At 38.7% G+C, this 12,449-nt stretch overlaps 4 protein-coding genes across 4 annotated transcripts; all 4 read right to left on the reverse strand.

Moving 5' to 3' along the window:
* Nucleotides 1-1,434: 1,434 nt before the first annotated feature.
* On the reverse strand, nt 1,435-1,948 carry LOC115044989 (hepcidin-like). The gene is made up of 3 exons (XM_029504407.1): nt 1,852-1,948; nt 1,687-1,764; nt 1,435-1,550 (listed from the first exon to the last, which is right to left on the reverse strand). The coding sequence occupies exons 1-3, from the start codon at nt 1,933-1,935 to the stop codon at nt 1,458-1,460; spliced, it is 255 nt and encodes an 84-aa protein (XP_029360267.1). The 5' UTR covers nt 1,936-1,948; the 3' UTR covers nt 1,435-1,457.
* Nucleotides 1,949-3,791: 1,843 nt separating this feature from the next.
* Nucleotides 3,792-4,305, reverse strand: LOC115045004 (hepcidin-like). Its single transcript, XM_029504431.1, has 3 exons — nt 4,209-4,305; nt 4,044-4,121; nt 3,792-3,907 (listed from the first exon to the last, which is right to left on the reverse strand). Exons 1-3 carry the CDS (start codon nt 4,290-4,292, stop codon nt 3,815-3,817), a joined length of 255 nt encoding a protein of 84 aa, XP_029360291.1. The 5' UTR covers nt 4,293-4,305; the 3' UTR covers nt 3,792-3,814.
* Nucleotides 4,306-6,044: 1,739 nt separating this feature from the next.
* Nucleotides 6,045-6,581, reverse strand: LOC115045011 (hepcidin-like). The gene is made up of 3 exons (XM_029504446.1): nt 6,448-6,581; nt 6,283-6,360; nt 6,045-6,146 (listed from the first exon to the last, which is right to left on the reverse strand). Exons 1-3 carry the CDS (start codon nt 6,529-6,531, stop codon nt 6,054-6,056), a joined length of 255 nt encoding a protein of 84 aa, XP_029360306.1. The 5' UTR covers nt 6,532-6,581; the 3' UTR covers nt 6,045-6,053.
* A 1,806-nt stretch (nt 6,582-8,387) lies between these two features.
* On the reverse strand, nt 8,388-8,938 carry LOC115044985 (hepcidin-like). Its single transcript, XM_029504399.1, has 3 exons — nt 8,805-8,938; nt 8,640-8,717; nt 8,388-8,503 (listed from the first exon to the last, which is right to left on the reverse strand). The coding sequence occupies exons 1-3, from the start codon at nt 8,886-8,888 to the stop codon at nt 8,411-8,413; spliced, it is 255 nt and encodes an 84-aa protein (XP_029360259.1). The 5' UTR covers nt 8,889-8,938; the 3' UTR covers nt 8,388-8,410.
* Nucleotides 8,939-12,449: the final 3,511 nt, after the last annotated feature.

A 12,449-nucleotide genomic window follows, 5' to 3' on the forward strand; every position in this document is an offset into this window, starting at 1 on the left:
CCAAGCTTACAATGAACGATATAAAGTGACAGCTGTGACTTTCATTCTTTATCAAATGAGCAAGTGAGAGTTTATTAACCTGCTTTTGATAATGGCAGTAATGCTGGTTGTAGTAATGCACAAATGAAATTAATAAAAGGAGAAAGAGAAATACTATGGGCTTGAAATACTCATAATATTTTCAAATATAAAATCTTGTACAAAAAGCAACTTCTCCAAATTCACTCTGTCTCATTTGCTGATGCCCAGCTGACCTGTGTGTTTGTGCTACATGACCCACAGCTTCAGAGTCAATAGACTACAACAACAACTGACTCCATGACTCCTTAAATCTACATCTTACTTTATATTTTAGTCACAGAACCAATTGTTTCACTAACAACCAAACAACCTGCAGCTGTAAGTGTCCATTTTTTGTTTGAATTGTTTCATTGAAGCTGTTATAATATTGGAAAAAACAACAAACGCGCGTTTCTTGATTAAAACCTTTTTCAATTTGAATGAACATAAAAAAAGTTGGTGAGCTTTACAAGAAAAGCCCTGTATTCATACGTGTATCTTAGTTGTAGCTGTAAATCCTTCATAAGCTCATTGTATGACTTGTTTTTCTTCTTACCATCCATTTAAAAATTCTTAAACTCTTTCTATTTCATCATGTTCACCCAAGAACATGCAGATAATGTCATTTTTCTCTGCATAATTTTATACAGAGTTTGGTCTAGACCTGCTCTATATTTAAAGTGCCTTGATGTATCTTTGTTATGATTTGGCTTTATACAAATAAATCTGATTTTTTTTTTGCACATCAGGGCACACAGTCACCTACAGCTCTGGCCACACTTTATTTCAAAGTAATGCTGTTCAGTCCTCTTCTGAAACCAGCTTACTTACTTTTATTTAAGCATGAAATGATCCGCCTTTTTCACAGTAAAAACTTTGCGTTGTCCTCGCAGGAAATTTACAGGTTTTACTACAATCATCAGCAAATGTTGTGCTCCATTCATGTGTCCCAGTAAGTTATCACAGAGGAGCAGTTACTGAACAATACCAGCACCTTCACACTGCAGCAGCTACATGGAATTCAGCCATCAGACATTTTCTTATTCACATGTGACTTTCATAATGTGAATCGGTAAAACCTTTTCTGTGAAAAGGCTCGAAAAGCTCTTTCAGTGTAGACTATGAACAGTGTTGTGAGGGTAGCAAAAACACAATCACTTACATTGCCAACAAAACACATTTACACAGTAGAATATGATGTTGTTGAGGTTTATTGTGATAATATCAGTTCCATCACACATTGAGGATAACATGAGGATCATGCAATAATGTCACTGAGCACATGCTCAATGCAGCTTGACCAAATCCAAAAACATCATATTTCACAATAATACAGAGCAGTCAAACTGCTGTAACACAAATGAATGAATATTTAGTGGATGCTGGAGCAGGAATCTTCAGAATTTGCAGCACAGTCCGCACATCCCGCGTATGCAGCAGTTGCAGCAGAAGCGACACTTGATGCCACGTTTTTGTCTGTTATGAGGCATCTGTGTGAAAGACAAGACACATCAGAAGGTGTTCATCTCCAACATTATCCCTCCCTCCACTTATTCAACAAACATCCACTTCCATCTCAACCATCTCATGCTAATCATCTCCATGGATTCAGTGAGCTGAACATACCATCCAGGAGTCCACCGGTGTCTCCTGATATTCAACAGCTGGATTATCCATCATCGCTGCTTCCTCCAGCTCCTCTACCTGTTCATGAAGGAACCAAAACTTAGCGGTCTGTTGAGACATTTGTGGCTGAAGAGCAGAAGAAATGAGTTGATGTCAGGTTCTTACTTCACTAACTGTGGCAGAACTCTGCTGAACACAAATAAAGGTGAGCACGACGGCCACTGCAACTGCAACTGTGAATGTCTTCATCTTAGGAGAGCGGGACTTGTTAAGTTGTTATATTCTTCAGCTCTTTGCTGTCTCTTCTCACCTCCTTTGAGTTCTCCTGTCTGATGCTTGAATGTGCAGCATATGCTGCTTTTTATACTCACTCAGGCCACTGTTTCCTCATCACGGACAGCACAGTATCTGATTTCAGGAGCAGCCTTGTATCCAGCCTGAGGAAAGCTGGGAATGGGAAATTCCTCTTTTACACTAACTAGACATTCTTGAACTTTGTCTGTTGGACGACATGATTTCAACTGTAGAAACTGCAGAATAACAGTTCCATGCTTATTCGAAGTTTAACTCTTCCAAACATCTTTTGTTATATCTGATAAAGAACAAATGTGGGTGCATTATATTTGTCTTTACATGATGATATAAGATCATTTGTTAGTTCATCCAAGCTTACAATGAACGATATAAAGTGACAGCTGTGACTTTCATTCTTTATCAAATGAGCAAGTGAGAGTTTATTAACCTGCTTTTGATAATGGCAGTAATGCTGGTTGTAGTAATGCACAAATGAAATTAATAAAAGGAGAAAGAGAAATACTATGGGCTTGAAATACTCATAATATTTTCAAATATAAAATCTTGTACAAAAAGCAACTTCTCCAAATTCACTCTGTCTCATTTGCTGATGCCCAGCTGACCTGTGTGTTTGTGCTACATGACCCACAGCTTCAGAGTCAATAGACTACAACAACAACTGACTCCATGTCTCCTTAAATCTACATCTTACTTTATATTTTAGTCACAGAACCAATTGTTTCACTATTAGTAACTACTGACAAACAACCTGCAGCTGTAAGTGTCCATTTTTTGTTTGAATTGTTTCATTGAAGCTGTTATAATATTGGAAAAAACAACAAACACGCGTTTCTTGATTAAAAACTTTTTCAATTTGAATGAACATAAAAAAGTGGGTGAGATTTACAAGAAAAGTCCTGTATTCATACGTGTATCTTAGTTGTAGCTGTAAATCCTTCATAAGCTCATTGTATGACTTGTTTTTCTTCTTACCATCCATTTAAAAATTCTTAAACTCTTTCTATTTCATCATCTTCACCCAAGAACATGCAGATAATGTCATTTTTCTCTGCATAATTTTATACAGAGTTTGGTCTAGACCTGCTCTATATTTAAAGTGCCTTGATGTATCTTTGTTATGATTTGGCTTTATACAAATAAATCTGATTTTTTTTTTGCACATCAGGGCACACAGTCACCTACAGCTCTGGCCACACTTTATTTCAAAGTAATGCTGTTCAGTCCTCTTCTGAAACCAGCTTACTTACTTTTATTTAAGCATGAAATGATCCGCCTTTTTCACAGTAAAAACTTTGCGTTGTCCTCGCAGGAAATTTACAGGTTTTACTACAATCATCAGCAAATGTTGTGCTCCATTCATGTGTCCCAGTAAGTTATCACAGAGGAGCAGTTACTGAACAATACCAGCACCTTCACACTGCAGCAGCTACATGGAATTCAGCCATCAGACATTTTCTTATTCACATGTGACTTTCATAATGTGAATCGGTAAAACCTTTTCTGTGAAAAGGCTCGAAAAGCTCTTTCAGTGTAGACTATGAACAGTGTTGTGAGGGTAGCAAAAACACAATCACTTACATTGCCAACAAAACACATTTACACAGTAGAATATGATGTTGTTGAGGTTTATTGTGATAATATCAGTTCCATCACACATTGAGGATAACATGAGGATCATGCAATAATGTCACTGAGCACATGCTCAATGCAGCTTGACCAAATCCAAAAACATCATATTTCACAATAATACAGAGCAGTCAAACTGCTGTAACACAAATGAATGAATATTTAGTGGATGCTGGAGCAGGAATCTTCAGAATTTGCAGCACAGTCCGCACATCCCGCGTATGCAGCAGTTGCAGCAGAAGCGACACTTGATGCCACGTTTTTGTCTGTTATGAGGCATCTGTGTGAAAGACAAGACACATCAGAAGGTGTTCATCTCCAACATTATCCCTCCCTCCACTTATTCAACAAACATCCACTTCCATCTCAACCATCTCATGCTAATCATCTCCATGGATTCAGTGAGCTGAACATACCATCCAGGAGTCCACCGGTGTCTCCTGATATTCAACAGCTGGATTATCCATCATCGCTGCTTCCTCCAGCTCCTCTACCTGTTCATGAAGGAACCAAAACTTAGCGGTCTGTTGAGACATTTGTGGCTGAAGAGCAGAAGAAATGAGTTGATGTCAGGTTCTTACTTCACTAACTGTGGCAGAACTCTGCTGAACACAAATAAAGGTGAGCACGACGGCCACTGCAACTGCAACTGTGAATGTCTTCATCTTAGGAGAGCGGGACTTGTTAAGTTGTTATATTCTTCAGCTCTTTGCTGTCTCTTCTCACCTCCTTTGAGTTCTCCTGTCTGATGCTTGAATGTGCAGCATATGCTGCTTTTTATACTCACTCAGGCCACTGTTTCCTCATCACGGACAGCACAGTATCTGATTTCAGGAGCAGCCTTGTATCCAGCCTGAGGAAAGCTGGGAATGGGAAATTCCTCTTTTACACTAACTAGACATTCTTGAACTTTGTCTGTTGGACGACATGATTTCAACTGTAGAAACTGCAGAATAACAGTTCCATGCTTATTCGAAGTTTAACTCTTCCAAACATCTTTTGTTATATCTGATAAAGAACAAATGTGGGTGCATTATATTTGTCTTTACATGATGATATAAGATCATTTGTTAGTTAATCCAAGCTTACAATGAACGATATAAACTGTCAGCTGTGACTTTCATTCTTTATCAAATGAGCAAGTGAGAGTTTATTAACCTGCTTTTGATAATGGCAGTAATGCTGGTTGTAGTAATGCACAAATGAAATTAATAAAAGGAGAAAGAGAAAAACTATGGGCTTGAAATACTCATAATATTTTCAAATATAAAATCTTGTACAAAAAGCAACTTCCCCAAATTCACTCTGTCTCATTTGCTGATGCCCAGCTGACCTGTGTGTTTGTGCTACATGACCCACAGCTTCAGAGTCAATAGACTACAACAACAACTGACTCCATGTCTCCTTAAATCTACATCTTACTGTATATTTTAGTCACAGAACCAATTGTTTCACATTAGTAACTACTGACAAACAACCTGCAGCTGTAAGTGTCCATTTTTTGTTTGAATTGTTTCATTGAAGCTGTTATAATATTGGAAAAAACAACAAACGCGCGTTTCTTGATTAAAACCTTTTTCAATTTGAATGAACATAAAAAAAGTTGGTGAGCTTTACAAGAAAAGCCCTGTATTCATACGTGTATCTTAGTTGTAGCTGTAAATCCTTCATAAGCTCATTGTATGACTTGTTTTTCTTCTTACCATCCATTTAAAAATTCTTAAACTCTTTCTATTTCATCATGTTCACCCAAGAACATGAAGATAATGTCATTTTTCTCTGCACATCAGGGCACACAGTCACCTACAGCTCTGGCCACACTTCATTTCAAAGTAATGCTGTTCAGTCCTCTTCTGAAACCAGCTTACTTACTTTTATTTAAACATGAAATGATCTGCCTTTTTCACAGTAAAAACTTTGCGTTGTCCTCGCAGGAAAATCACAGGTGTTACTACAATCATCAGCAAATGTTGTGCTCCATTCATGTGTCCCAGTAAGTTATCACAGTGGAGCAGTTAGTGAACAATACCAGCACCTTCACACTGCAGCAGCTACATGGAATTCAGCCATCAGACATTTTCTTATTCACATGTGACTTTCATAATGTGAATCGGTAAAACCTTTTCTGTGAAAAGGCTCGAAAAGCTCTCTCAGTGTAGACTATGAACAGTGTTGTGAGGGTAGCAAAAAAACTATCACTTACATTGCCAACAAAACACATTTACACAGTAGAATATGATGTTGTTGAGGTTTATTGTGATAATATCAGTTCCATCACACATGAGGATCATGCAATAATGTCACTGAGCACATGCTCAATGCAGTTTGACCAAATCCAAAAACATCATATTTCACAATAATACAGAGCAGTCAAACTGCTGTAACACAAATGAATGAATATTTAGTGGATGCTGGAGCAGGAATCTTCAGAATTTGCAGCACAGTCCGCACATGCCGGGTATGCAGCAGTTGCAGCAGAAGCGACACTTGATGCCACGTTTTTGTCTGTTATGAGGCATCTGTGTGAAAGACAAGACACATCAGAAGGTGTTCATCTCCAACATTATCCCTCCCTCCACTTATTCAACAAGCATCCACTTCCATCTCAACCATCTCATGCTAATCATCTCCATGGATTCAGTGAGCTGAACATACCATCCAGGAGTCCACCGGTGTCTCCTGATATTCAACAGCTGGATTATCCATCATCGCTGCTTCCTCCAGCTCCTCTACCTGTTCATGAAGGAACCAAAACTTAGCGGTCTGTTGAGACATTTGTGGCTGAAGAGCAGAAGAAATGAGTTGATGTCAGGTTCTTACTTCACTAACTGTGGCAGAACTCTCCTGAACACAAATAAAGGTGAGCACGACGGCCACTGCAACTGCAACTCTGAATGTCTTCATCTTAGGAGAGTGGGACTTGTTAAGTTGTTATATTCTTCAGCTCTTTGCTGTCTCTTCTCACCTCCTTTGAGTTCTCCTGTCTGATGCTTGAATGTGCAGCATATGCTGCTTTTTATACTCACTCAGGCCACTGTTTCCTCATCATGGACAGCACAGTATCTGATTTCAGGAGCAGCCTTGTATCCAGCCTGAGGAAAGCTGGGAATGGGAAATTCCTCTTTTACACTAACTAGACATTCTTGAACTTTGTCTGTTGGACGACATCATTTCAACTGTAGAAACTGCAGAATATCAGTTCCATGCTTATTCGAAGTTTAACTCTTCCAAACATCTTTCGTTATATCTGATAAAGAACAAATGTGGGTGCATTATATTTGTCTTTCCATGATGACATAAGATCATTTGTTAGTTCATCCAAGCTTACAATGAACGATATAAAGTGACAGCTGTGACTTTCATTCTTTATCAAATGAGCAAGTGAGAGTTTATTAACCTGCTTTTGATAATGGCAGTAATGCTGGTTGTAGTAATGCACAAATTAAATTAATAAAAGGAGAAAGAGAAATGCTGTGGGCTTGAAATACTCATAATATTTTCAAATATAAAATCTTGTACAAAAAGCAACTTCCCCAAATTCACTCTGTCTCATTTGCTGATGCCCAGCTGACCTGTGTGTTTGTGCTACATGACCCACAGCTTCAGAGTCAATAGACTACAACAACAACTGACTCCATGTCTCCTTAAATCTACATCTTACTTTATATTTTAGTCACAGAACCAATTGTTTCACTATTAGTAACTACTGACAAACAACCTGCAGCTGTAAGTGTCCATTTTTTGTTTGAATTGTTTCATTGAAGCTGTTATAATATTGGAAAAAACAACAAACGCGCATTTCTTGATTAAAACCTTTTTCAATTTGAATGAACATAAAAAAAGTTGGTGAGATTTACAAGAAAAGCCCTGTATTCATACGTGTATCTTAGTTGTAGCTGTAAATCCTTCATAAGCTCATTGTATGACTTGTTTTTCTTCTTACAATCCATTTAAAAATTCTTAAACTCTTTCTATTTCACCATGTTCACCCAAGAACATGCAGATAATGTCATTTTTCTCTGCATAATTTTATACAGAGTTTGGTCTAGACCTGCTCTATATGTAAAGTGCCTTGATGTATCTTTGTTATGATTTGGCTTTATACAAATAAATCTGATTTTTTTTTTGCACATCAGGGCACACAGTCACCTACAGCTCTGGCCACACTTTATTTCAAAGTAATGCTGTTCAGTCCTCTTCTGAAACCATCATACTTACTTTTATTTAAGCATAAAATTATCCACCTTTTTCGCAGTAAAAACTTTGCGTTGTCCTCGCAGGAAAATCATAGGTTTTACTACAATCATCAGCAAATGTTGTGCTCCATTCATGTGTCCCAGTAAGTTATCACAGAGGAGCAGTTACTGAACAATACCAGCACCTTCACACTGCAGCAGCTACATGGAATTCAGCCATCAGACATTTTCTTATTCACATGTGACTTTCATAATGTGAATCGGTAAAACCTTTTCTGTGAAAAGGCTCGAAAAGCTCTCTCAGTGTAGACTATGAACAGTGTTGTGAGGGTAGCAAAAACACAATCACTTACATTGCCAACAAAACACATTTACACGGTAGAATATGATGTTGTTGAGGTTTATTGTGATAATATCAGTTCCATCACACATGAGGATAACATGAGGATCATGCAATAATGTCACTGAGCACATGCTCAATGCAGCTTGACCAAATCCAAAAACATCATATTTCACAATAATACAGAGCAGTCAAACTGCTGTAACACAAATGAATGAATATTTAGTGGATGCTGGAGCAGGAATCTTCAGAATTTGCAGCACAGTCCGCACATCCCGCGTATGCAGCAGTTGCAGCAGAAGCGACACTTGATGCCACGTTTTTGTCTGTTATGAGGCATCTGTGTGAAAGACAAGACACATCAGAAGGTGTTCATCTCCAACATTATCCCTCCCTCCACTTATTCAACAAACATCCACTTCCATCTCAACCATCTCATGCTAATCATCTCCATGGATTCAGTGAGCTGAACGTACCATCCAGGAGTCCACCGGTGTCTCCTGATATTCAACAGCTGGATTATCCATCATCGCTGCTTCCTCCAGCTCCTCTACCTGTTCATGAAGGAACCAAAACTTAGCGGTCTGTTGAGACATTTGTGGCTGAAGAGCAGAAGAAATGAGTTGATGTCAGGTTCTTACTTCACTAACTGTGGCAGAACTCTCCTGAACACAAATAAAGGTGAGCACGACGGCCACTGCAACTGCAACTCTGAATGTCTTCATCTTAGGAGAGTGGGACTTGTTAAGTTGTTATATTCTTCAGCTCTTTGCTGTCTCTTCTCACCTCCTTTGAGTTCTCCTGTCTGATGCTTGAATGTGCAGCATATGCTGCTTTTTATACTCACTCAGGCCACTGTTTCCTCATCATGGACAGCACAGTATCTGATTTCAGGAGCAGCCTTGTATCCAGCCTGAGGAAAGCTGGGAATGGGAAATTCCTCTTTTACACTAACTAGACATTCTTGAACTTTGTCTGTCTGTTGGACGACATCATTTCAACTGTGAACTCTTTTTACTTCTTATCAGGTGGTGCAGAATATCAGTTCCATGCTTATTTGAAGTTTAACTCTTCCAAACATCTTTTGTTATATCTGATAAAGAACAAATGTGGGTGCATTATATTTGTCTTTACATGATGATATAAGATCATTTGTTAGTTCATCCAAGCTTACAATGAATGATATAAAGTGACAGCTGTGACTTTCATTCTTTATCAAATGAGCAAGTGAGAGTTTATTAACCTGCTTTTGATAATGGCAGTAATGCTGGTTACAGAAATGCACAAATGAACTTAATAACGGAAGAAAGAGAAAAACTGTGGGCTTGAAATACTCATAATATTTTCAAATATAAGATCTTGTACAAAAAGCAACTTCCCCAAATTCACTCTGTCTCATTTGCTGATGCCCAGCTGACCTGTGTGTTTGCGTTAGTCCCAGTAAGTTATCACAGTGGAGCAGTTCGTGAACAATACCAGCACCTTCACACTGCAGCAGCTACATGGAATTCAGCCATCAGGCAAGTCCTGTATTAATATGTGTCTCTTAGTTGTAGCTGTAAAACCTTCTTAAACTCAATTTATGTGTTTTTTTTTTTCTAACCATCCATTTAAAAAAATCTTAAACTGCCTCATGTCAAGTAGTCAGGGTGAGGACCCAGATGCAGAGACGCAGAGCTGGGTTTCTAATAAGAAAAACCAAAAACATCACCGAGGCTGTGGACATGGAACATGGCATAGACGACGACGTCAACAGAACAAGAGTCCGACAGAGAACAAGACTTAAATACAATGATTAAACAAGACACAGGTGCACCACATTAGGGCAGGGAAGGCAATCACATGGGGAGGGAAACAGACTACAAACAAACACATGAAAAACACTTCTGAGTTTTCAAATATGAGCTGCTATTCTCACCCGGGCTGCTGTTGCCTCATCACTGGAAGCGAGTCTGTTCCTGTCTGTATATATGTATTACTGGGAAAGCTACTTCCCAAAACTGAAATTGATAGATTTATTATTTCTGACTGTTTTCTATAGTCCACAGCACACATTTGGGAATAGACTTTCTGAAATGTATACAGCTTTATTCTTACAATCGATTTGTACTCAAAATGTTTGGCCAACATTGTAAATTTTGTATTTAGTTCTTATTTCAAAACACAATTTGAATCAGCGTTTCAGTTCCAGTCATGTTGATCTTGTGCTTTCCAGCCGTATGTATCCTTCTTAACCCTTGTGCTGTCTTCATGGTCAAAAATGGCCCAAGACCATGGTTACCAGAAAAGAAAACCTGAGAAATCATGCATGTGCAGCATCTCCCGATGACCATACGCGTATGTTCAACACAATTTCAGACAAAACAAACAAACAAACAAAACAAAACGAACAAACAAACACATTTCTCAATATTTTTGAATTTTTGTCGAACAAGCATTTCAGCAGTTGCTTACTAAGATAAGATAAGACAGATTTTTTTTTTCTTTTCTTTTCTTTTGGGCCAAATTTTTGGTGTAAAAAATTCCAACAACATAATAAAATAAAATAAATAATTACTCATGGGGGATGATAAAAGTGCTGCAGATGACAGTAGGGGAGAGAGCTGTAACATGAGCAAATGGGCTAGTTGGCCCATCCCCCAGATATCTGTGACAGGGCCATAAATCTTGGAAGCACCCAGCACTGCCTATGAAACTTACCTGCCCTCTGTTTCTAGGCAATTGTGACAGGGCCATAATGAATAATAATAATGATAATAATTAACCTGTACTTATTATGACAGGTGAGTTGTAATAAAAACGAATGGTGTCCATTGATTAAAATGAAGTCTTTCTGCAGTGTGAAGAGTCAAGGCCCAGATCTTCACGAAGTTTGTGGTGAATGACGGGCTGTTTCATCGCGCAAAATAGATTTGACGCTGTAATTCAATGAAGCCGCTGTATTTTACGGGTTTAGTGAAGACGGGTCATTTTTGACCCTGAGGACACGGATATTTTACAGAAAGTGAAAACAGAAATAGATGCAAGGCATGATGAAAATAACAACAATAGAATACAATGAAATGGGGCAGTTTTACAATCCCAGAGGTAATTGCTGTGTTGTAACACTACCTTTCAGCAGCTAGTCCTGTATTAGTCCACCAATGGGGGACATTGTAAAAAAATGCACTATTGCAAATGCAAAGTGGTAATAATGAGGAACTTCACACACATCTATATAAAATGACAAGGTTGTTTTTTTTCTCCTTCCTTTCCTTCCTATGCACCCCCAGAAAGCAGTAAACATTTCTTTAAATCCCCATTTAATGTTATTGTGACAGGAATGGAAGGTACTTCAATCTGTGTGGGGGGCAGTCATTCTAAAACCAAGCAAAGATAAAGACACGTGAAAGTTATAGACCAATTTCAATACTAAATATAGATTATAAAATATATACTTACATCATCTCCAAAAGCATAAACACATTTATAGCAGAGTTAATATATAAGTCCCAAACAGGGTTCATATCAGGCCGCCAAACACAAGACAGTATTTAAAAAAACTTTACAAATAATTGGCCAAGCACAAAAAGGGAAAGAAGTACTGTACTGGTTAGTATCGACGCAGAAAAGGCATTCAACTGTGCTATTTGGAAATTTTTCTATCTACTGCTAGAACGACTTGGTTTTGATAATAAATCTGTACAACTGATTAAAACAGTGTATGAAAAACCTTCGGCTCGAATATAAAATCAATATATCTAAAACCCGTTTGGGAGGAACGGCCTCCCTGATCTGAACCCGAGCGGTGGATTGTTGTTGGACTTCTGTGCTAGTCATGGAATGTCCATAAGAAACACCATGTTCACGCATAAGGATGCTCATAAGTGTACCAGAGCACCCTAGGCCAAAGGTCAATGATCAATTTTGTGATCGTATCATATGATATGAGGCCGCATGTGTTAGACACTCGGGTGAAGAGAGGGGCAGAGCTGTCAACTGATCACCACCTGGTGGTGAGTTGGGTTAGGTGGCCGGGGAAGACTCAGGACAGACCTGGCAAGCCCAAACATGTAGTGCAGGTGAACTGGGAACGTCTCAAGGAGGCCTCGGTCCGACGAACCTTCAACTCCAGCAGAGCTTTTCTAGCATCCCTGTGGAGCTTGGGGACATTGAACCTGAGTGGACAATGTTCAAAAATTATATTGCCGAAGCTGCTGCGAGGAGCTGTGGCCTTCAGGTTTTAGGTGTCTCAAGGGGCGGTAACCCTCGGACACCGTGGTGGACACCGGTGGTCAGGGAAGCCA

This window comes from Echeneis naucrates, chromosome 6 (genome assembly GCF_900963305.1).
Source record: "Echeneis naucrates chromosome 6, fEcheNa1.1, whole genome shotgun sequence".
In the NCBI taxonomy this organism is placed as follows: Eukaryota; Metazoa; Chordata; class Actinopteri; order Carangiformes; family Echeneidae; genus Echeneis; species Echeneis naucrates.